Source organism: Zeus faber (assembly GCF_960531495.2).
Source record: "Zeus faber genome assembly, chromosome: 13".
In the NCBI taxonomy this organism is placed as follows: domain Eukaryota; kingdom Metazoa; phylum Chordata; class Actinopteri; order Zeiformes; family Zeidae; genus Zeus; species Zeus faber.
The window spans coordinates 30,372,724-30,398,881 of NC_137198.1; the positions used below are offsets into that span (position 1 = coordinate 30,372,724).

The window sequence follows — 26,158 nt, forward strand, 5'->3', positions numbered from 1 at the left end:
ATGTTCAAACAAAACCTACTCCACTGTGATAAAAAGGTGTGTGTTGCAGCATTAGTTATTCATATGGTAATTAATATACTGTTCATGGTTTTCAGATTTTTTTCCATCTTTTCAATTTTGTGATTTTCAACCACTGTGCCTCTGTGACCGAGTCTTAAGATGCTTTGTTCAGTGACAACGAATCGTTCGCGAGTCTTACGTCACTAACCGGAAGCGCAACAAAAACTGACGTGACGCTTCATCGTCCTGCGATAAGAAAGGTCCCAAAAAACGATCAACTTTATCAAGGTAATTACGGATCTCGTGTTGTTGTTGTTGTTGTTTTTTTTTTATGTATAGCCTACCTAACAAGCATTTGGCGTTACTAACCACAACTTTTACTATCATTGAAAATGCGTTAGTTAGGATGGCAGCTATCGAACGACGGCGTTTTTGCCACAGTTGCTAATGCAATGAGCAGGCTGGCTGGTGTCATTTTTAAACGCCTCGATCCGACGAGATTCCGTTTGAAATAATGTCACGATTTACGTTCCCCGGTTATTTCTTCATGCCCACCTTACACAACGTTTGGTCGTTTGTTTTCTCCATAGTTTTCGAATCCGTGGTACGGATATACACCGGCTAAAATGGTCGACGTAAGTATAGTTCGATCCTGATCTCAGCGGGTTTCTCAGCTGGTCATCTGCTGTTTGTTGGGGAGTGAAAGGAACCCGTGAATGTAATGCTCGTAATGATCTCTTTGGACTATACCTGGACCCGGCTTGCACTGACCTGTCTATCCCCATTGACGCATCACTACCGTTATCTCATAAGGATCTCTATCGCCCTTCACTCTTCGCTACCTAAAAAAACAAATCTTACATTGCCATTTATTCCCAAAGGAGGTTTCGCTGGCTGTGATATACAGCCAACAAAATGTACTTATTGCGTCTTCTAAAGGACACCATGTAATGTAAAGTTATTTGCGTTTAAGTTCGACTAACTAAAAGAAAACGGGCCTACGTAACACGAACACAAATCTTTTTGCAGGATTTGAGACGCTACCTCTACAAACAGTTACCTAGGTTTGTATCATGTTGTTGAAAGAAATAAAAAAGCTCCCTTCCCATCTGCATATTCTTTATCTGATGGATCTTGTATTTGAATATGTACTACCGTGAAATCTCACAACCTTCTCTCTCTTGCCCCTCCCTTCCTCCCTCCTAGTGTCGAAGGTCTTCATGCTATTGTAGTAACTGACAGGGATGGTGTCCCTGTTATTAAAGGTAAGAACCCTTTGCAGGATGCTTTGATACTGGAATTAAATAGATTTAAAAGGAAAATTTGGAGAAACTGAGCTGGGAATAGTTTAATGGTAGCCTCGGTACGTCGTAATGTCCAAATCACCTGAACCTACCAATGGAACATTCCCAGTCAAAACACACAACTCCGCTCTAATATTGCCGTGGTATCAGTTTCAGATCTTAATCAGAACTGTTCTCATTAGCATTGTGATGTTTCTGCTAATGAAATCTATCAAAAGATGCTAGGGTCACACCGCCAGCGACGGGGCTGCAGCGTTAAGCCGAGCATCTCTCATCTTGTCGCTGAATGGTTGCACCGCCGTTGACAGGGCATCTGTGCCCCTGGCATTTGTATAGGCGTGTCAGCTCAAAATGTTTCAGGTGCACCAAACATTTCAAACCTCTCTCCCTTTCCATATTTAATTTACATTATTTTTACATTACATTGCATTTAGCAGACGCTTTTATCCAAAGCGACTTACAATTATTCAAACACCGACGGACGCAGCCATCAGGAGCAATTATGGGTTAAGTGTCTTGCTCAAGGACACTACAGCGTGCTAGCAGGAGGAGCCTGGGATCCAACCAGCAACCTTTAGATTACTAGACATATTTTTTTATTAAAATGGTGTAGTTTGTTTACTTGCCAAAATAAATAACCTCTTGAACAGAATTACGTAAATAATCTTGCCATCCATCCCTTCAAATAAAGAATTTTCCTTGTCCTTGTTGAAGAAACGTAAAATAGTGTGTTCTGTATTTTATCGAAAGGTTTAAGTGACGTTTTTAAATTTTAAATAATGGGAACAATGCAGTGTCGTGAGCGTCCATTTTCCATAGACCAGCACCATTGAGAGCGTATCTTCCCTCCTATTGTTTGTCGCCTGGCACTTGGCGCTGCTCATTTGCTTTAAGTTGAAATTTGCTCAACTTTCCTTGCCTCTCCGAAGTTGTCAGCTAGTCGGCGGTCGTCATTCCGCCGCTTGCAGCTGGATGAAGCTGCGCTCCGTTTGAAATGCATTGCAGCATGTCGCTTTGCAGCACCTCGTCGCCAGCAGTGTGACCGTACCACAATGCTACGGTCACACCACTGGCGACGGGGCTTCTGTGCCCCTGGCGTTTGTGGCCGTGTCGGCTCAGAATCCACTGGCTGTTGTAACATCATATAGATAAATGGGTCCGTGTCTACTTCTTTTTTTTTTTTTCTTTTTTTTTATTAAGATGGTGTGATTTGTTTACTTGGCAAAAACAATGACCTTGAAAAAAAATAACAAATAATCTTGCCATCAGTCCCTTGCAAATAAAGAATTTTCCTTGTTGAAGAAACATAAAATGGCGTGTTCCTTATTTTATCAATAGTTTATGTGATGTTTTTTAAGTTAAGGTCCAAGGACAAGCGCCATTGAGAGGGTATCTTGCTTGCGATTGGCTGTCGTTTGGCACTGCTCATTTGCATAAAGTTGAAACTTGCTCAACTTTCCTTGTCGCCCTGAAACCGCGAGCTCGTCGCTGGTCCTTGCTTCGCCCCTGCAGCTGGATGAAGCTGGGCTCCGTTTGAAATGCATTGCAGCCTGTCACATTGCAGCGCCCTACACCAGTGGTGCTGGCGTACTGTAATGCGATGGAGTGCTGAATACTGCTGATTGCTCTGAGAGCTGTCCCCTCAATCCAGTGCTATATTTGGTTTTCAGCTGTTTTCTTTTTTATGGTCCATCAGAGCTAACCGTCCATTGCACCTGTTATTAAAGCGTGGCAAGCAACTCTGCAGTACAGCTACCTGTTAGGTCAGTGCATGAGTAATGAGTGGCTGATGAAGAGAGTCTTAACATCTAATCTATCAAAGCAGGGTCCTTACCAAGTCCTTGACGTGCTTGAATTTCATCCTCAGAAGTTGAAGTGCTGGAATACCCTTTTTTGCTGAAGTGCTTGAAAATAATTTTTCAAAAGACACAATCCTGTCCAGTCCCTGTGTGTGTGTGTGTGTGTGTGTGTGTGTGTGTGTGTGTGTGTGTGTGTGTGTGTGTGTGTGTGTGTGTGTGTGTGTGTGTGTGTGTGTGTGTGTGTGTGTGTGTGTGTGTGTGTGTGTGTGTGTGTGTGTGTGTGAGATCACAAAAAGTTAGGGATATTTGGCTTTCGGGTGAAATTGATGGAAAATGTAAAAAGTTCACGCGACAGTGATATTATATCATGAAAGTAGGGCATTTATGAGAAGCATGCAATGGTGATTTCCTCATCTCAAACAATTTATTGAACAAAAGCCAACAACAGTGGTGGGTTCACCACAACAAAAAATGTTAATGTCTCAATAACTTGTCATGTGCCCTCGAGCATCAATTACAGCTTGACATCGACGTCTCATGCTGTTCACAAGTCAACTTATTGTCTGCTGAGGCCTGGCAACCCACCCTTCTTGAAGGGCGGCCCTCAGGTCATTGAGGTTCTGGGGTACAGAGTTACAAGCCTCTACACAGCGACTCAGCTGATCCCATAGGTTTTCTATGGGATTCAGGTCTGGAGAAAGTGCAGACCACTCCATTTGAGGTGCCCCAGTCTCCAGCAGCCATTCCCTAATGATGCGACCTCGATGAGCTGGAGCATTGTCATCCATGAAGATGAAATTAGACCTGTGTTGTTCGTGCAGGGGCACAATGACTGAATTAATGATGTTATTCAGGTAGTATGGGCTTGTCACTGTACCATTCACAAAGTGTAGGGCACTTCTGTATTGACTAGACACACCTGCCCACACTGTAACACCACCACCACCACCAAAGGCTCGTCTGGTGACAACAGTGGCTGATGCATAGCGCCCTCCTTGACTTGTCCAACATCGTTGCTGGCCATCATTTCTGCTCAACATGAATGGACTTTAATCAGAGAACAGCACTGAGGCCCATTAGTCCCTCGTCCAGCGTAAATGCTCCCTGGCCCATGCAAGACGATGATGTCTGTGCCTGGTGGTGTGGTCAGGTACCCTCGCAGGTCGTCTAGCACGCAGACCATGCTGATGTAAACGGTTTTGAATGGTACTGAAACATTGAACAGTTGTGCATTCAAAAGTTTAGAGAAGGTCAAATTAAGTTCACCTGTAAAGGTTATAGTGCATTTTAGGTTCATCCTGAAATTTCAACCGAAAGCCGAATATCCTTAACTTTTTGTGAGTATTGTACTACTCACCATGAATCCATGATCCATGAATCGACCAGTATATTTCCTGGTTCAATTAGAATTAGGCTTCAAACAGGATATTCTCAGAGGGAAGTGGCCACTGAGCTTAGAGTGTCACAGAGTGTCATCAGCAGGTTGCAACAGAGATTGAGACTGGAAGAGTCACAGAAAGGCATAGAAGTGGACGTCTTTTGGCCACATCCCACACTGATGACCACTTCATTGTGCCCTGCGGAACCGGATGATGAATGCCACTCAACTTCAGGCACATTTAAGGGAGGTGAGAGATACCCAAGTGTCACGTCAGACCATTCGAAACCATTTGGCGTGGTGTACGGGCTAGACGACCTGCAAGGGTATCTGACCACACCACCAGTTACAGGCATCATTGTCTTGCATGGGCCAGGCGGTGTTGACGCTGGACGAGGGACCAGTGGGCCTCAGTGCTGTTCTCTGATGAAAGTTGATTCATGTTGAGCAGAAATGATGGCCGCCAACGATGTTGGAGACGTCAAGGAGAGCTCTATGCAACAGCCACTGTTGTCACCAGACGAGCCTTTGGTGGTGGTGGTGTTCCAGTGTGGGCAGGTGTGTCTAGTCAATACAGAACTGCCCTACACTTTGTGAATGGTACAGTGACAAGCCCATACTACCTGAATAACATTATTAATCCGTCATGCAGGGGCACAAACGTCATTGTGCCCCTGCATGAACAAGACAGGCCTAATTTCGTCTTCATGGACCATAGAAAACCTATGGGATCAGCTGAGTTGCCGTGTAGAAGCTCATAACTCTGTACACCAGAACCTCAATGACCTGAGGGCCGCCCTTCAAGAAGAGTGTGGTGCCAGGCCTCAGCAGACAATAAGTCGACTTGTGAACAGCATGAGACGTGGTTGTTAAGCTGTAATTGATGCTCAAGGGCACATGACAAGTTATTGAGACATTGACATTTTTTGTTGTGGTAAACCCACCACTGTTGTTGGCTTTTGTTTCAATAAATTGTTTGAGATGAGGAAATCAGCATTGCACACGTGTGTGTGTGTGTGTGTGTGTGTGTGTGTGTGTGTGTGTGTGTGTGTGTGTGTGTGTGTGTGTGTGTGTGTGTGTGTGTGTGTGTGTGTGTGTGTGTGAAAATAGATCTGTTTTGCGTAAAGCCCTTGAAAGTGTTTTTAAAAAATAAAAGTGCTTGAACGTCCTTGAATCTCATTTTGTAATGCCCGTACGAACCACCAAAACAAAAATGGCGTAGTATTAACGGGGCTGACACGGTGACAGCAAAAAATGTATAAATGTGCAAAATGCTTTATCCTGTCTAGTTGCCAATGAGAATGCTCCAGAATACGCCCAGAGGCCAGGCTTCCTCTCCACCTTCGCCCTGGCCACCGACCAGGGCAGTAAACTCGGCCTCTCCAAGAATAAGAGTATAATTTGCTACTACAACTCATACCAGGTACGCCCGTACAACCCCTTGTATCATAATTTAGTTTGGCAAGACAACCAACGAGTTGTCCTGTTTTCTTTCCGGCAAAAACACCCAAATTCAGCTGTGAAATTGTGCGCCGTAACGTACTACAAAACCCGAAATGTTCAAAGTATGTTTTTTTAAGATAAAACATGACTCACGTCACACTCGTATATTCATCTTTCTTCTTGGCCCTAAATAGATAGTGCAGTTCAACCGGTTACCGCTGGTCATCAGCTTCATCGCCAGCAGCAGCGCCAACACAGGTAAGAATTTCACACCACAAAAAAAATGTATTTTTTTCCATTTGTTGTTGATGGAAGTGAAATCGAGTGTTCTACAAGCTTCTTAAGCCCCCTGATAAATCTGTGGGGAGAAAAATGCTGCTGCTAAGAGCCATCATTTTCTGTAATATTCTGCGACCATTCAGGAAATCATGTTAGGATAATATCAGACTTGAGCTCCTTTGAAACAAGTTATTGATACACAATTTTTCTCAGGAATTAATCTGTTATAGGAGCATCCTCCAGTAATTTTTTTCTTTGCCATTTTGAGCTTTTTCGTGTTGTTCGACACTTCTGCTGCAATACTTCGATTCCACAGTACTTGGCAAAAAGTGACATTCGCGTATAAACGTTCAATTACTAACTCCATGCTCATTTTGCGTTTGAAAATAACTTAATGAGGGAAAGTGGGAAGTAAAATTGTCTGGAGTTGACCTTTTAAAACCTGACTTTGCTGCTATGGCTTTCTGCTTTCAACAGGTCTGATCATCAGCCTGGAGAAAGAGCTGGTGCCGCTGATAGAAGAGCTCCGACAGGTGGTGGAAGTGGCCTAGGGCCTCTGGGTTATGACATCACAGATTATTCCTGCTTTAATCCAACACGTCTCTCAGATGATTAGCCTGTATGTAAATTGGTGATACTATATTGCAGTTTCTGTAATTTGCGAGTTTTCTTGTGCTCCCCCATTCTTTCCACTAATACATTGAATTACATTTCGGTATCCGTCTTACTTATTTTAATAAACATTTGTGCCACAGCATTGACCTCCATTTTATAAGATTTGTTGTCAAAGTCGATTGCTCCTGATGGTTATTCTACCTGCAAACACACAGATACCATGAAGTGATATGTACACAGTGCTACATATTGTAGCCCTTAGGTGGCACCATAACCACCCAAACAGTGAATTTGAAATAGAATGTTGAGAAAATGTATTGAATTAATTTTTTTTTTTTATGAATTACAGATCAATCTTATCATCCTGATAATTATCTTGTCCATTAAATGCAATTTAGAGAGTACATTGTTAAATAACCCCAACAATAATTGATCATCTGTTAGGGAAACAAATAAAGGTCAACGCAAAACATTTGACATGAAAACTATATAATACTTATATGTGTATATATACCAATCAGCCACAACATTAAAACCTGCCTAATATTGTATAGGTCCCCCTCATGCTGCCAAAACACTGATGACCTGTCAAGGAATGGACTCCACAAAACCCCTTAAGGTGTCCTGTGGTATCTGCCATGTTTCAAGCCATGTTTTTTTTTCTGTCTGAAGAAAATTGTAAAGTAGGAAGTGAAATTGCCTGTGGCTGACTGTTAAAGCTAAGCTTTACAAAAAAAACAATTTATTTGGAGCTATACGTACATGTATCTTCCAAAATGAGAATAATTCATTCCACCAGGCACATTCACATACAGCATACTAGGAATTTGTTCTGGTAAGGTTTTGCGTTACACTGCAGACCATTAGCATAAAAAAAGCTTCATAATTTGAAAAAATGTAAGTAAAAAAGGAGAACAATTAGAATGTTTAAATGTAATTGTCAAACACACATATATATATATATATATATATATATATATATATATATATATATATATATATATATATACATACAATCTCACACATTATTCACATACATACATGCACGTACATACATACACACAAAAAAAACCCAGAAATAGTCAGATCTGACTATTCTGCACAACATTAAAACCACCTGCCTAATATTGTGTAGGTCCCCCGCATGCCACCAAAACAGCTTTGACACTTCCCTTGTATTCATACGCCATAGGGTAAATTGGGTTGTTTTATGGAAGTCCTGGGTTTTTGCTCATTGGTCCCCGAGTGACACGTTTGTGTTTTTTAGGTGTTGTTCACTGTTCACAGTCCAGTCCATTGCTTTGTGTCCTCTGATGGTTGTGCATGGTTTCATTTCCCCCGTCGTATGCTCTGACAGGCACCAGCGAACTCATCTGCCTTTTTTTAACTGCGACTGGAAAAAAAAAAGAAGCCAGTTAAAGCTGCCCGTCTCATTAAAAAGGAAAGGTTTAGCCATTTTTCAATATCGCTTCCCATCATTTCCAAGTATTTACAGCACAACCTTGCTGAATGCCTTACCAATGAGAAACTTACCATTACCAATTATTACTCTGCTGCAGCTTCTCACTGTGTGTAAAGGACGGGAACCAAACATTTTCAGTCCTGTGTTGAAAGTTGTGGATTGAAAAATGGTGATCCTACCCCGTAGTATCTTCAGATAGATCTTCAGACAAAGATAGACAGACCTGCCAACCTTGGGGAAATATTTTGAGTACCACAATACTGGAACAGAGAGTCTCCGTGGCGTTTGAGTTACTGCAGCTAAATAACTCCATCAGTTATTCCCAATGTAGCCATCTTGGAACAAGGCTCATCACTTGTATGCGAGATACAATGCACAAGAAGAACACGTACAGTATTGCTTTGTATTGATTGATTTCCGTAATTCCATTTTATATATATACACACACACACACACACACACACACATATATATATATATATATATATATATATATATATATATATATGTGTGTATATACAGTATATACCCACTTTGTTTTGGTGCGAAGTTTCGGCTGGCATTTCGTACCTGCCTATTTTGACCAAGACTTGTGTGGTTGGTACACAAAATGCGTGCAGGTTGGCAGGTCTGGATAGATACTGTATCTTTGTAAACAAAACTTCTGTCTGTAATTTCAAACGTTTCGCAACTGCAGCGTTCCATGTCAAATCTGTCACACACCTTCTGGGTTTTAATGTGTTTGCTTTGTAAAATATAATGTTGAATTGGAGGGTAGGGTCACTGCAGCTTCTGGCTTCTATCTCGCATGACTCTTCACACATCCTTCCCAAAAGAATGCAAACTCACCAGTTTCCACCTCAGAATCTTTATCCACTCGTCTGCCTCCACGCCCGTTTTGGCACACAGATAAAACGTCCTCTCTGGAAACACGAGGCTGTGGGAAGAAAACCGTGAAAAAAAGTACCTTTTACAAACAAAGGTAGCAGAGCTTTTGTAATTGTTTTGAATTAGTATTTTGAATGTTTCAAATAGTTTTGCTTATATTTCCCTATACATTATTTTATTCATTCCCTTTATTTCCTACAGTTTTATATGAAGCCTGCCATTGAGCATAGTAAAATGACCTTAGAAAGCTCTCTGTGAAACAAAGAGCCACAGCAGTGTCTTACAGTCTTACAATAAAGTCTTATCTGTCATCTCCACGACCCAGAACTTAGCCAAGAATGGCCTTGCAGGGCTGAGCCCCATAAAACTCTGTCAATATCTGAAGTGTTTCCATCGGATACAGAGGCTGTTTGTTGCTAAGGCAACACTATAGCAACCAGACCGTACTCTCAGCTGTTTGTTATGCTAGCTAGCTAATGGTAATTAATGGTAATTTGCCAAAAGCATTTGGAATGGAGGACTTGGTAAGGTGGTGTTCCATGTTATAACATCATGTTAAATCAAAGTGAAATGTTTGCCATTGTGTTTGCTTCAACCTTCCGTGACCAGTCAGGAATGAGATCAATTTTAGGTCCGCCCAGGTGGCCCAGTTCTAAAGGGGCCAACACCAGGTATCAAAAGAGGCCAGAATCTTTCACGTTTGGTTCCCTGGAACCAAGCAGGTAGATGGAAATTAATAAAGAACCGTGAGTTTCGCCGCACGGCCTGGTAGTGGAAAAAACGGCAAGTATAGTAAACAGTGATATACTGTATATCAACAAACTGTATAATACACAGTCTGGGCTGCTTGGTGTCGGATTTTGAATGTATGATAGGTTGGGGGGAAACATACGTTGGCTCTCTTGGTCTTCATGAATTTCCTGGCAGTGCTGCAGGCCAGAAGAACTAAATGCTCAATAGAGTAGAAAGGGGAACTGCTAAACTGACGCATTCGAAAAAGTACTGTGATGAACATGTGTACTGGCAAATTCAAATATAATGGAAGTAAGAAGTCTTAAACTTCTCTATCGGCTGTTCAAGGCGCTAATGTTATTCAGGCAGGTGCAACCTATTAATGTAGAACATATTGTATTTCTAGCTGTCAGTCTCCATTTCGATTTTAATGGACTTTGTTAAGCCCCAAAGGTGAAACTTGTGGACGCAGTTGACAAAGACATTCCAACAGGACATAGGCACTGCTCAGGACTCAACCAATATCAATACAATAAATGTTAGTATTTACAATGTAATACAAAGCCAATAAATTAAGAATAAACAAACAATGGGGAAAATGTCTCATACATAGCAAATGCCTCTAAATACAATACCTCCAAAATATAATATACCTCTTGCCTCCAAAACAAACATTTCTACAGCATCGGGATGTATGCTGATTAACGAAACAGCCAGTTTGTTGATCCTGTTTCTATCATCAATTAGTGCAGTGCCCATTAAAAACATGGCTGTTCATGAAATTTGCAGTGAAAAACACTGGGGAAATACACTCAAACACACCCAAGTCGCACTTTTGGATAAAGTCGCTGTTCGCTTTTTTGTTCAAACAACAACCCCCCCACTGACACGTTGCTTCTCACGGGAAGCCCCGCCCCTGCTGGGTCGCTGTTTATAGAAAGTTTATTAATATATATAATATAATATATATTATTAATATACACGTGTCGTGTGTCCAAATTGCACCAAATTCAACACTACATGTCCTTGGGTCCTCAGCAATACACCACGCAAGTGTGGAATAGATCAGATAAACGGTTGTCGAGATAATCGAAGGACATACATACATCCAGAGATTCCTTCCTCTACAGTGAAATTAATAAATAAATTACACTGACACTGATGCTTTGTTAGAAGACAGTCTGAGTCTAACTCCTGAAACTCTCTCTAGTTTACCTGGGTCGTTGTGACAAAACCCTCTTCCTTTCAGTTCTGCCCTCTGCCATCTGTTACCCAAACTTCCCCTTTTCTTGCACAATTGAAAGTGTCCTTCCTGCTGTGGCGGAGGGGAAACAGAACTTGGTGTGCCAAGCATAAATACATTGTATATACAATAAAGTCTTATCTTTCACTACTCACAAAAAGTTAGGGATATTTGGCTTTCGGGTGAAATTGATGGAAAATGTAAAAAGTTACAGTGATATTATATCATGAAAGTAGGGCATTTAAGTAGAAGCATGCAATGGTGATTTCCTTATCTCAGACAATTTATTGAAACAAAAGCCAACAACAGTACACAACAAAAAATGTCAATGTCTCAATAACTTGTCATGTGCCTTTGAGCATCAATTACAGCTTGACATCGACGTCTCATGCTGTTCACAAGTCGACTTATTGTCTGCTGAGGCATGGCACCCCACTCTTCTTGAAGGGCGGCCCTCAGGTCATTGAGGTTCTTGGGTACAGAGTTACGAGCCTCTACACAGCAACTCAGCTGATCCCATAGGTTTTCTATGGGATTCAGGTCTGGAGAAAGTGGAGGCCACTCCATTTGAGGTACCCCAGTCTCCAGCAGCCGTTCCCTAATGATGCGACCTGGATGAGCTGGAGCATTGTTGTCCATGAAGATGAAATGACTGGATTAATGATGTTATTCAGGTAGTATGGGCTTGTAACTGTACCATTCACAAAGTGTAGGGCAGTTCTGTATTGACTAGACACACCTGCCCACACTGTAACACCACCACCACCAAAGGCTCGTCTGGTGACAACAGTGGCTGATGCATAGCGCTCTCCTTGACGTGTCCAACATCGTTGGCAGCCATCATTTCTGCTCAACATGAATCAACTTTCATCAGAGAACAGCACTGAGGCCCACTGGTCCCTCGTCCAGCGTAAATGCTCCCTGGCCCATGCAAGACGATGATGCCTGTGCCTGGTGGTGTGGTCAGGTACCCTCGCAGGTCGTCTAGCACGCAGACCATGCTGATGTAAACGGTTTTGAATGGTCTGACGTGACACTTGGGTGCCTCTCACCTCCCTTAAATGAATTTTTCTGTTCAGCCCCTTGTTAGAGAACAGCAAGTTGTGCAAAAAGTACTGAAACATTGAACAGTTGGACATGTGCATTCAAAGGTTTAGAGAAGGCCAAATTAAGTTCACCTGTTTCCCTGTAGCCGTAGGGTGCCCACGCGGCTGCGAAGCTCAGGGGGGGCTTCGGGGCCCTTTCTGCTGCTTGGAGGCGCCACGATGTAATTCCGACCTTATACTTACACCAGAACCAATTTGGATAAGCCATGTACGCTCACCGGACACGTTACACACACACACACACGCACACACAAACAAACACACACACACACACACACACACACACACACACACACACACACACACACACACACGCACGCACACACCACCACACCTGCTTGGAGTGCACCCCAGCACCCTCCTGGTTGCATTCCTCTCCTCCTCATTTACTGCCATAACCATGACAGTAAGAGGCCACGTGCCCAATTGTAGTTCCAGTTTCCCTGGCCCTAATTAACTGTTTTTCAGTACATGCTGTCGGCCAATGTTTATGTTTCCTTGTAAAGGTTGTTTGGTTTTATGTTTAATTGTTAAAGAAACTATTTAGACGGGATCAGAGTAGCATGAGAAGCGCCACACCTTACCAGAAACAGTTGACTCGAACTTGTGAGTAGTCAAACTGGACTGCAGAACAGGTCTTGAGGTTCAGCGTACGAATGGCCTCCTCACACTAGAAAAAGGCATGTAAATACGTTAATCCCAGAGCTGAAAAACTTTGTATTGTGTTGCTGTTGCTGGCAGTCTTGTTAGCGGTGGCTCCAGGCCAGTAGTGGGCAGTAAAGAGCATTTTTCAACTCAGGTTCATAACCCGTTGCGAAACCCACCACTCTGCTGTAGCTACTCATTGCGCTTAAATGCAGTTCAATGGGGTAAGTGTTTAAGCCTTTAAAGAACATGTTAAAACTCCTTTTCGAAAACCGGAAGCTAATATAGCTGATGCCATCAGACTTTTTTGCAAGAAATAAAAATATGAGAGGTAAGAGCCTAGAAAGAGGAAGCCATTGGCAACCTTTTCATGTTATCTAAACATGTCAACAAAAAGACACATGTGACTATAAAATGCGTTTGCGGTTTTGAAAAGGATATTTAAACATGTATATATTTTAAGGCTTAAACGTTTGCCACATTGGACTGCATTTAAGCACAGTCGGGGTGAGAAGCTGCAGTATAGCAGTACGTTTCTCCATAGTAAAGCATTCATTGAGGTTGCGCTTTCAACAGTTATAAATGAAGGGATGGAAAAAGTGGAGAATGTACAGAGTACACAATAAACAGAGCAAGGTGATTTAAACGCTTGTGGAAAGGTTATTTGCTCCAGACAGTCAGAGAGTGCACTCACCCTGTTGTCTTTGAAGTATTTGAGTTCGTATCTATTGAGCGTGAACCATCTCTGTTTCCAGTTCTGCAATAAAGGTGTAAAGATCACGTCATGAATACCATTCCAATTGTTCAGATTCCAGTTTGTCTTCAAGAATTCAAGATTACAATTATTCAAGTTGCTGTTAATCAGAGATGCAAATTGCACAACTGTATATTGTTTAAAAGTTTGACATTTTAACAAAGTTTATATTTTTAATACTCTTTTTAATGCAATGCAATGTTGGATACGAAAATGTGAAGTCATGTGTGTCCTCAACATGGTGTGGGAATTAAAAAATCTGGTCACCCTTGTCTAGCAGCCTTATGAGCCAACAATGTAGCGAAACCGCTTGTGAGTTGCATTACATCCACTTTTTGGCCCGTGAATATTAAAGTCAAGCTGTCAATCGTACCCAAAGCAAACAGTGTTTGGTTACTGACCTACACAGAGTACACGCAGCCTGACTATAGGAAAACTGTTATGCAATGCTGGCAGTTAACATTTTACTGCACCATAACCTTATTCTGGGAGGTGTTCTCAGCTAATCAGATTTTGTGGTGTTTTGACAATCAACAGTGTTCATTTCAGTTGCCTCGTGTTATGAACCAATTAGCTTCCACCTTTGTTAATTGTACATCAAGAGTCAGCATCAACACATTTACGACAGTAATCTTTTGAACTTGATAGATATTGATAGGTATTATTACCAAAACAACTTAAGAGCTGACGCTGTTACCTTAACAACTGCCCCTTGCTTCACCAGATAGCCCTCCTTTGTGCCCAACTGTACAACCAAAACACATTAGGTTTTTTTTACATTTATTGTTGTCCTGAGTAGACATTTTCATTCAATCTCAAGCCTACTGTTGGTATTGTCTAGTCACAATTACAATCGGAACTGAATCTGATTAACAAAGTGTATCTCATATCAGCGAAATGGAAGGAAATGATGATTGACGTAAAGAAACAGACTAAAAGCAGTACCGATGGTGCGTTCGCCACAAGGTCAATTTCTGTCCGACCGGTCTGTATGGCCGTGTGAACTCGCACCGACTCATAGATGGAAGGCTCCTCCACATGCCAGGGATATGGACATTTCAGTACAATAAGAGTTCCTGGTAGGAAGACAGAAAGTGTGGGTTGACCTTTTGTGGGTGCAAACAACCCACAAAAGGTCAACCATGTGGGACTCGTGAAACAGAGTCCTTTTGATTTTGCACATGCTTCAGGGGTACAAGATGTTGAATGCCCATTGTTCCTCTGCTTAATGCAGGTTCCTGTTCATGTTGATTTGAATACATTAGACGTCACCTAACCCCATAAAAAGCATTCAGCCTTAAGAGTCTTTAAGGGTGGCACTGAGGAATAAGACATTCTAAGTGGAAGCCATGTCAATGTAATGTCTTCATGCATTAGGCTCACGCGGGTTCCCTTGTCAGATTCAATGTAAAGACGACTTAAAATCTGATGATTCGCTCAACGACTGTACCTGTGTCACTGCCCAGTAGTGGCTGATTGGCAAAATGGCTGACAAACTCTTGGAGGGATGAAAACTCGTTGAAGCCGAAGACGTAGCTGCTGTTTGCACGCCTAACGTGGAAATGTTTGACTGAATCTTTTGCCCTATATGTCAAATAGTGAAAGTGAAAACAAAAAAAAAAACGGTGGGTTAACATCATATTGATCATTGCACGTGTACCTTCCACTGTCAAAGCCAGATTGGCCTCTTGTTTGAGAAGAATTCTGTGCCTAGAACCATCGGTATTATTCATCAATGGTAGAATCAAACAAATAACAGGAGCAAATATGATCTGCCATTTTGGATGCATTTTGTGCATCCAAAATGGTACACTAGCATACTATTAAGCAAGTCAAATTAGCATGTGAACATGTTTAGTTTATTCCGAAGAATAGTATGCAAAAAGTACCAGAATGACATACTATGGCCAGAGAAATATCATAGAACACATAGCCTGCACAGTGCACCCTATTCTTTTTACTCACTAGGCGATATTCCAACTATGTAGTACCGTACAGTACGCCATTTTGGTGGCAGGGGATAAGTGTGATTGATTATGCACAGATTTACTGACATTAAATTAAATTTGCGAGGGTCAGTTTTGCACTGGAATTTTCCCTGCTCTCTGGTGACCAGCAGAGGTAAATGTAGGTTAAAGTAAGTTTGCAGTGGGGTTGACTTCCTCTAAAGTAACATCTACCACCTCCACCTGCTCCGATATTAGCTGCATCAGGGTGAGCTTGCTTCCTGCAGTGGTCCAGGTTGTGGAGGCGTTATTCAAAGCAACCTTTTCTTTTGTTCTTCTTTCTATATCCTGCCATCTGTCTTCATTCTTTTTTTTAATCATCAGTACCTCATTTTTTGGCTCCTAGAGTGTGTACTAGAATCCCAAAATGTGCGATTCCCCTGTGATCATGGTCCTTGCTTAAATCCTATAGTGCTTGCACCGTTTAGGAGATTATCGATTATGGATAAGGTTATAGGTGAGGGAGCTATTGGACGGACAAACCAACCTCACGGACAGCGCGAAGCAACCGGGCCCCTTGTTACTATTTCGGAGTAGGTAACTTCCATCACTTCCGTTTGACAGGAGAAGGGCCTCTGCAGCATGGCGGGACAGGTCGTAGTGGTACCACCTAAAAAAAAAAAAAAAAGAAAGATGATAATTAAGGCAGCGCAACTCAAAATGAACTGCAGCTCAGAAATGTGGCTAAGTACTATTTGGTAATCTCTCTGTGTGCCACAAATATGCTTGTATAAAAAGTCCAACATGTATTGACTGTAAATTTTGTTCGTTTTGGCTAACATCTTATTTATATAATTCATAATTGCCTGGATTTGTTTAGGAAGTATTCATGTACAGTGTGATGACCTCTCTGTTTGATGACTGTTTGTAGCTCCTTGTGTGTGTGTGTGTGTGTTTTTCCCGTTGCTGTGTAGGAGGCAGTCGGAATGGCAGAGATGTGTCAAGAGGATGAGCCACACCCGAAATAAACTCCTCCTGATTGTTTATCCTGATTGCTATATAAGAGGGTTGGATATATCAGTTATCTATCTCTCTCCTCGCAGGGTTTTGTTTGGTTGTATTTTGAGTTCTATTAGACTTGCTTTTAACCTTGCACTTTGCCTACAATACACTTCCCCACACCCCTGATAATACAGTGCTCATTTACACTTTTCACCATCCTTTGTGTATAGATCAATATTGATTAAATACATGTCGTTTTAGTTTAATCCCTAAGTTATCTATGTGGTCTCCCTTTTTGGTGATACTATTATTTATTTATTTTTTTTTTTACACACAATTGGACATTTGAAAATAGTTTGTCTGAAAATAAATTACAAGAAATGTATCACCCTGGCAATAAATTGTGCATCCGAGTGGCTTTAGTAACCAGAGAAACATTTAGAACGTAGCAATTTTCAATTGCAATATTTGTACTTTGTCATCAGTACACTTACTCAAATTCAAAAGTCTGGCTTAAGTCAGCACTATCACGTTGCCACTAAGGAGTGAATTGTATGGCTCATTTTATCTGGTAACCTGATTTTTGTGTGTGTATTGTATCGTATACTATACTCTGTTGTGTCATATTGTGACTTGTGTGTCTTGTTTGCACTCCCTGCCTAAAGGGCTATGGATGCAATTGAGCTTGAAGTTAATTCTGGTGCAATTACTTTTGAATTGTGCATTTGTCCCTGTAAAATACACAAGAAAAAACATATTATTTATTTGAAATTCATAAAAAAACGGTTGTGTTTCATACATACATACCTAATAATACTTTTTTCACATTTTTATCAATTCACATTTTTATTTTTATTTTTTTATTTTCCCATTTCACATTTTTCATTTTTGACATCCCGGTGCCTTGTGCTGAGCACACTCAGCCACGTGGATGGGCGCTCAGTGCTTGCGACTGGAAGGGGCATCTGGCCGATTGCAGTGGGGAGGGCCCCTATAGCTGCAGGGTAGGGTGCTCGGGGCTTTCCTGCGGTCTTGTATACAGCCGCAGGCCTCAGGGATGGCTTCAGGGTCTTTTCCGCTGCTTAGAGGCGCACCATATACGTAATACCGACCTCATACACCAGAACCAATTGGGATAAGTCCCGTACATGCACCGGTGTGCATGCACACACGCACATACGCACACATATACACGCGTGCACACACATAAACACATGCACCGCCAGCACCTGTTTGAACACATAACCAACACCATCCTGGTTACATCACTCTCCTTTCCTCCCTCATTTACTGCCATAACTATGACAGGAAGAGACCACGTGCCGAATTGCTGTTCCAGTTTTCCTGGAATTAATTAAATATGTTTTGTCGATACATGTTGTCATCTCATGTTTTTATGTTTACTGTATGTTAAGGAAGATGCACAGAACAGAAGTTATTGGAGGCAGATGATCCGCTGTGGCGACTCCTAACGGGAGCAGCCGAAAGAAGAAGATTGCACGTACATGTTGTTTGGTTGTGTTTATTTGTTTCACCTGTGTTGATTCTCAGCCTCTTGGTGTAATAATTAGTTGTTTAAAGACCAAAACATGGAAGATCAAAGAGGGGGATTGGTGGCGGTTCTGTGTAACAAAAAGCTGTGCTCTTGTCATCCCACAGGTCGTTCACGGGACAGAGTTATTTTAGCAGTTCTTGATGATTAAAGAATGAATGAAGAGTGGCATTGCAGGTTGAGAAGTTGAACTCCACTTGCAGACTAACTCTCTCGGGTGTGGCATGCAAATATCTGCGCCCAGCATGCCCACAGCATAGGTACAAATAAAAAGAAGGAAATTGAATGAGATAAAATACATCTCAAATAAAAACATATTTTTATTTGCTTAATTTTGAGAAATGTCTCATGCTCCAATATCTCCATTACACATGCAGATGGAGACAGTGGCGCAAACGAAAAACTGATGTCAGTGGTGTGTGGATCTCACGGATCCACTGCACTGGATCTCATGGATCCACTGCACTCAGACCAGATGAATAAAATGTGTATTCAGGGCAGTTCCTAGATGGCTTTGTCCAAGTTTGATGCAGATCGGTCCATTATTGTGGAATCATCTAGTAAAAAACAAAAACGAAAGAATGCCGCAACTCACGCACATGAACAAATGAACACGCACAGGTCACATAATAGCATTGCAGTAAAGGTGCTCCGATCAGGGTTTTTGGGGCCGATCACCAATCGCTGGAAGCAGTTTGGGCTGATACCAATCAGGGGGTGTATTTGAAGCCTTCTATTTATCATGTAGCATTATTTATGTATTTACCTATTCTTAACAACATTGTACAGTATATGAAGTATTACAATTTGGAGATGAGAAAGTATCATGAATTGACTACTGTTTATTTATTGGCAGGCAACATGTGACACATATTCCACTTCTTTAATGGGCAAAGCTTTAGATTTAGACCCCATTTACTCCTGGCATTAACTCTAGGTAGAGCAGCTCTAAGTACAGGTCTAAACGCACCCAATGTGTCCTCAATGTGGTTTGAGATCCGATCACTCAGACCACATTCAGAGGCGCTCTGGGCCACATATGACCACATTCTTCTAGCAGTTGAAATGGGAATGTGTCGTGGGCCACATTGAAGGACCGCCTACTCAACTGATGTTCTCTGCATAAGCGGAAGTACGTAGTCATATGCGTGCCAACGGTGTCATATTAAAGTCTGGTCGGGAAAGTCTCCCCATTACAGAAGTGCAGGATTTATAAGTTACAAGTAAAGTATTTACACAAAAACATCCATTTTTTGCTAAATTAAGTACCTGTGGCAGACCAAGGGGTATCAAGCCCCAGCTGCAGACGGCAGCATGGCTCCCCTTCCCGTGTCCGCCAAGCTGCATCAAATCTGCCGAATCAGCGCCCGCGCGGCGGGTGATTGAGCAGACTCAGGGCAGGGAGCCTTCTTTGTTTGTCTGTCCTGCAGAGGGGATCGGCGCACGGGCTCCTCAGCCGACAAGGAGTTAGTTCAGAACACTATTCCTCCTCCGCCCGAAATCATTATTATTTATACTTGTGGCCAGCGAGACTTTCTGTTCAATGCTTTAATAAAAACTCTTGCCATGTCGACAAACCACGGCCACAAAGACTCTGTCTCTCTCCTTAAACCCATACCTGTGGGCAGAGACTCCAACAAGTGGCACCTGAACAGGGACTCAGGAGGAGCAGGGCGCCGATCCGCTGGCTACGGAAGTGCCTCGCGGACCTGGAGGAGGAGCGGGACTTCCTCCGCTGCCAGCTGGAGTGTGTTCTCACCAATGTGAGCTCCCGGCAGCATGCAGCGACCGGCCGTTGGCCCAACGCCGCCAACGAGGAGCCAGCCAGGCCAGACCTGCTTCTGACCCCAGGACCCACGCAGGATTTGCCGGGTCCCCAGCTAATGCGGATACCCCGGAGGAAAATGTACAGAGGGCCGCTGCGTCCGACCCCAGGACCCACACAGGATTTGCTGGGACCCCAGCCCATCCCGGTGCCCCGGGACTCCGCCGCCCCCAGGGGAGGGCAGATGTCTACCAGCCAGGTCCTGTGGTGCCACGGGACACTGTCTCCCCTTCCTGTGCTGTCCCCTCTCTGTCCCCCATCAGCTCCCAGTGCGGTGCCTGCACAGGAAGTCAGGGAGTTGCACAGACATCTGGGCAGGGGTGCGAGCACCGTGGGCGGCTCGCCCACAAACACCGGGACTGCCCAGGATGGCACTTGGCCAGGTGGTCTGGGTCACCGGCCCGCCGGATCCTTCCTTTGGCCTTGGTGGAAGCGTCATGGGTAGAAATTTGTTGTGTGCATGGTGATATTCACACGTATCTGATGGTCCGGCTCAAAATTCTTTACAAGGGGAAAAAGCATGGTACAGGCTGCGGTTAGTTCCCGCCTGTCGCACTCCCTGATTTTGGGCACGGATTGGCCAGGGTTTGACATGATGAGAGAGGCTGGGGGAGTGCATTCACGGTCGGTAGGGAGATGTGAGTGTTGCGTGGCTCGCGGTGACATAGGGTGGTTGTCGGCATGCACGATGGGTGCGAGGGCGGCGGAAGCCCAAGTGGGATATTCCCCTGTCCCCATGACATTCCCTATGGACGATTTTAAGCTTGAGCAGTCGCGGGATGACACCCTATGCGTGGCCTTTGAGTCAGCCGTTACACTCAGACAGGAGTGGAGATAACCCAGTTGTTGGTACCGAGTAGCCACCGGGAAATGCTCTTCCAGGCTGCCTTCCAGTGGCCACCTCGGTCACAAAACATGACAGCGGATGGTGTGCCGCATGTCCTGAGTGCCAGTTAGTTAACTCTCCAGCTACGCCAAGAGCAAAATTCCAATCCGGCAGCGATTGGTGATATAAGATTTTATAGGGTGCGCATAGAGCATAATATAATGTGGCAAATGCGGTCTCCCCATTCCAGAAGTGCAGAATTTATTAATTACAAGTAAAGTATTTACACAAAAGTCCAAGCACCTGGACCCAATGGTGCCCTTCTTATCAGGCATGCTTTTTTTTTTTTTTTTTTAATGAACAGCTTAATCGGAACACCATTTCTCCTGCGCCCGAAATCATTTTCATTTATACTTGTGGCCAGCAGGCCTATCTGTTCAATGCTTTAATAAAAACTCTCGCCATGTCAACAAACCACGGCCACAAAGACTCCGTCTCTCTCCTTAAAACTCTAACTGTGGGCAGAGACTCCTACAGTCCCATAGCAAGGAAAGCAATGCATGAAGGGGGTAATTTCTTGAAATTTCGGAAGATTGACATTTTTTTTTTATCCAAAATTATTACCTGTCAGGCGATCTTTATAAATAGTGGGATATTTTGTATGAACTGAACTGTCTTGTCACCATTCCTCCAAACTTACTAATGTATTTGCAAAATAAAATATTTTGACTTACATGTGTTCTACTGGTCTAATATTTAAAATTTAAGAATTGGGAATTTTGAAATTTGTGTCATTAAAAAAACATGTGTTTTACATGATCTCCACAAAATGTAATAGCTGCCAATACACGACCCGACCCGCATGCGAGTAGTACCTCCAAGTACCATCACCTTGGACGTTGGCCGGCCTACAGCGAGGGGAGAACAGAGTGGATCACCATTACAGCGCCGTACAGACCTCGTATCACATTCTAAATAACCAACGCTGAGACATCATATATCAACCTCTGAGACTAGAGTTGCATTACCACAAGCATCACAGTAATTATAACAATGACAAACCCTGCTTTACAGCCAATAAGCAGACGGCTGCTTTTTTTAACTTGTTCTGCATTTCACAGAACTGGAAAAATTGTAATACGTACCTAAAACGACTAAACTGGAACCCTTGTATTGCAGCCTGCAGCGTTGATTGTTATTTTTGTAAAGATTGGGGCAAATCATAAAACATCCCGTGCTCGATCATGTTTTGATTCAGAGTGTGCGTGGAGAGGAGAGACTATTCACAGACAGATAGACAGAGAGCGAAGTATGGAATCCTGAAAGTGGCACAATGATAAATACATTAATAAATAAATAAGTTGGGAAATAAAAAAGGAATTAAAAAACAATTAGAAAATATATACAGAAAAAGACTGATAAGTCTGTAAATTAATATAGAAATATAAATTGTTGTGAATCACAATTTATTACTGCCTTTTTAAAATGTATTGTTTTATTCATTTTATATCTATTTTCACATATGTCTATCTATTTCCATACTCTTTTAAATTATTGATTTATTTTTTTCCATGTACATTTCATATTTTTACATTTATTTATGTATACATTTCTGTAGTTGTGCTTTTCCTGATGAACATAAACTGTCAATCAACTTGTTTTGGTCCGCCCACTAAGTCCGAGTAATCACTCCCAGATGTATTCGTTGTGCTCCAATCTTCTGGTAAACCCTGCAGAATATAGGACTTCATTACGTCCAGAGGAACTTCCAGTGGACATGGTCCACCTGCTGATGGCCTCTCGTCATAACCCTCTCTGAGTTGTATGGCTACGTCTTGCAAATTGTATTGTACAACTTTGTCAATATCCGTAGTAGTAAGCACGGATATTCAGCCAAGAATTTCCATTACAGCTTCTACCCTCATCAAAATAAACTCGATTTACCATTTTCCTTACTTTACCTTACTAAACCGAACATAATAGCTGACCTAATTCCTGCCTAGCTATACCTGAAAATAACTGATTCCTAAAACGTAATGCAGTTAGTGAATAGAATAATATAAATAAAATAGAATAAAAATAAAATAAGACTCAAAAAATGGGGGTACAAAATAGAAATAAAGGGAAAAGAGTAATATATATGGGATAGGCTATTTGTATATACAGATATGTGCAGTAAAGTCCATGTGAACAAAGTGAGTATGGAGATATACAGTACAGTATACAACAGTATGACACAGCAATACAGTATGAACGTATGTATATGGATGTAACAAATAAACCTCTTATATTGCATCTTGAAAATAGCTTGTCTGAGTTCACTTCTCAGCCCTTACGCGAATTCTGCCATAAGCAACTGCACTTGGCGGCTACAGGCTAATGCTGCACTCAAGACAAATGGGAACTGGGAAACTTCCCAACTTTGACCACCTCTCCTAACATATTTCCATGCCATTCACTATGAATGCTGCATTGGTGAATTACGTTTAAGTGATGTCACAGACCAACATGTCGGGCCCTAAGTTTCAGTCTAGGAATTATGAAATGGCCGCCGTTCATTTTCCTCGGCAGAAATAGGAAGTTCCCAGTTCACAGTTCCGTGAACGCAGCACATCCACATGACCAGTCATCAGCCGCTTGGACTTAGTGGGCGGACCAAGTTGATTGACAGTTTGTGCTTGTCAGGAAAGCAGAAATAAATAGAGATAAATATATACAGAAAAAATGTATATATGTAAAAATATATATGAAAAATAAATTTAGAAATAAATATATATGGAAATAGATAAAGACATATATTTGGAAATGAACAAATACATGTGAAAATAAATATTAAAATTAATATAAAAAAAATAAATGTTGAAAAAATAAAGCAGTAATGAATTCTGATTTACAACAATTTGTATTATTATATTAATTTCCAGATTCATCACTCTTTTTCTGTTTATATTTTCCAATTGTTTTTTATTCCTCTTGATATTTCCACATTTATTTGTTGATTCTTTCATCCCTCTTTATATTTCCACATTATTTATCCCACATTATATATACATACACACACACACACATAATTATATATATATACATCCCACATTATATATACATACACACACACACACATAATTATATATATATACATCCCACATTATATATACATACACACACACATATATATACACACACACACACACATATATATATACATACACGCGCACGCAATACACGCGCGCACACACACACACACACACACACACATATATATATGTATGTACACATATATTTATACACATTGTTATGAAAATGTGTGTTTTGTGAATGAAGAATTCACCATATAACACTTTGTTCGTATTACTGTATTAGTAAAGACAACGTTGTTGTGTGGCGTGACGTCATAATAAATACACAAAATTACGTGTAAAAGCTTAAGTGAAAATCCTTACCCTAGCGACCCCAACTCGTCGTTTATCTCGTCTCTGTTCGACGCATCGCTGTAGAAACTCATCGTCAAATCTACGCAATAAATGATGAACACGCAATAAAATGAGTAAATCAGGCTATTCGACAGCAATCGGACTGACCAGAAGCTGGAACCTGCATCAGAACCGAAATTAAGACACGCCTTTAAAAGGAAATTATGAAGGACCCAGACATTTATTCATGAATAAATGAAGCATTTGTTTCATCAATAAATACGTATTATATTCTTCGGTACATACACCCATCCATCAATTCACACTTTAATACTTATCCATCCATAAAATAATTATATTTATCAGTACATACACCAATGATTTATTGAATAATTTATTTCACATAATTTTAACGATTTCTTTTAGGTTTGGTTGGTCACTTTTTTTTAAGAGCGGTTTAGCTTTGGTGTAAAAAAATGTGTTGAACCTCAGACAGACAGTCTGGTCATCAGACAGTTGCTTTGTTTCCTGCATTGCATAAGTTGTTTGCAATGTGTAGCTGGGAAGGAACTGAGCGTTTGGAGGGATACATAGACTGAAAGACATCAGTGATCAAGTAGAAAAAAAGAGAAGTTGCTACAATGTGTTACATATATATGTTTTTGATCGTCTGAACATAAAATTGGGAAATTGTATATTTTAAGTTGATAAATATATATATTAACAAATATATATAAGCATTTTTTTTTGGAGTTGATGCAATGGCTCTAATCCAATGTTTTTTTTTGTTTATTTCTTATCAAATTATACATTTATATAGTGGAATGCATACGTTTGAACACCCTAGGTCAAAATGTTACAATGATTATCTGAAGTGGACATGAACAGAAGCTGACTTGACCTCTTATGGGAGAAATGTACTCTACGTTTAAAGGAAATATAATTATTATGTACTATACATATAATGAAAGTACAATCATTATCTTGCCTATATTCTATATGAATTAAATTAGTGTGGAAAAAACAACTCTTGGATCAACCTAAAACAGAGGGAACGTGTGTATGTTGTGCCATGTGCAGAGCATGTGTGTACATTCCACAGCGGCAAAAGATTAACATGTGCCCAAATAAGGTAAAAGTGCATGGGGTGTTACAACCCGTAGGAGACGGTTCTACATAGTAGGGAATAAGAGTCCAAGTCTGAGAGAATGAGAAAGCTTTTCGGCATAACTGCTCAGCTTTTATATCAGTTGTTTAAAGTTCTAATAAAAGTATTTTCTGAAGTTAATTTCTTGGTTTCCTGATGTTTCTCTAAATTTGTTATATGTCATTTTTTATAACACTCTAAACCATATAAAGTCAAACTAACCACATTTATTCAAATTTTAAAGCAGGATTCTTTTTTCCTTTGAATAGTTTTAAAATATTGTTAAGGAAATTCTTCCGCAATGATCGGTGAGGTTAATCTGCCCGCTACAAGAAGACAAAACTGAGAATATCCAAGATTATTTATTCTGCAGAATAAAGAGAAAGATTCAGTACTGCTCCAAAGCAGCGCTGGGATTAATCTGATATCACAGAGAAAGACAGGAGGCTTTATACAGTAGAAACAGGGTGTGGTTTGGGTTAGAGGTCTCCGACGAGTCTGCCTCCCCTCTAACTGTCTTCCTGGGTGCCTCCCCCTTCATAGAATGTAAATAACAGGTACTTGCAACCTTGACCTGGTCGAATGGGGGTTGCATGACAATGCACTTCCAGGTGTCCCCCGTCTCTATAGAAGGTAAACAGGCCACGTGTGACCTGATTCTTTCATGTTAGAATTGACATTGTAGGGGCAAAACATTTCTCTTTCCATGAACTCTGGGGGTTTCCTGGGAAGACAGACAAATGTTTTCAAACCCCCTTTTGGATTCAAAATAGTTGATCGTAATCATTTTTACCTCACAATA

At 41.5% G+C, this 26,158-nt stretch overlaps 2 protein-coding genes across 3 annotated transcripts; one reads left to right on the forward strand and one right to left on the reverse strand.

Moving 5' to 3' along the window:
- Nucleotides 1-207: 207 nt before the first annotated feature.
- On the forward strand, nt 208-6,958 carry lamtor3 (late endosomal/lysosomal adaptor, MAPK and MTOR activator 3). The gene is made up of 7 exons (XM_080012894.1): nt 208-288; nt 591-635; nt 1,030-1,064; nt 1,207-1,265; nt 5,771-5,904; nt 6,119-6,182; nt 6,681-6,958. The coding sequence occupies exons 2-7, from the start codon at nt 627-629 to the stop codon at nt 6,752-6,754; spliced, it is 375 nt and encodes a 124-aa protein (XP_079869020.1). The 5' UTR covers nt 208-288; nt 591-626; the 3' UTR covers nt 6,755-6,958.
- An 846-nt stretch (nt 6,959-7,804) lies between these two features.
- On the reverse strand, nt 7,805-24,354 carry dapp1 (dual adaptor of phosphotyrosine and 3-phosphoinositides). 2 transcript variants are annotated; one of them, XM_080012893.1, is made up of 10 exons: nt 24,240-24,354; nt 16,142-16,264; nt 15,099-15,232; nt 14,594-14,724; nt 14,346-14,393; nt 13,589-13,651; nt 12,834-12,919; nt 9,130-9,217; nt 8,352-8,420; nt 7,805-8,211 (listed from the first exon to the last, which is right to left on the reverse strand). In XM_080012893.1, exons 1-9 carry the CDS (start codon nt 24,299-24,301, stop codon nt 8,415-8,417), a joined length of 741 nt encoding a protein of 246 aa, XP_079869019.1. In that variant the 5' UTR covers nt 24,302-24,354; the 3' UTR covers nt 7,805-8,211; nt 8,352-8,414. The 2 variants fall into 2 exon arrangements, with proteins under 2 accessions (XP_079869019.1, XP_079869018.1); XM_080012892.1 differs by lacking the exon at nt 8,352-8,420.
- Nucleotides 24,355-26,158: the final 1,804 nt, after the last annotated feature.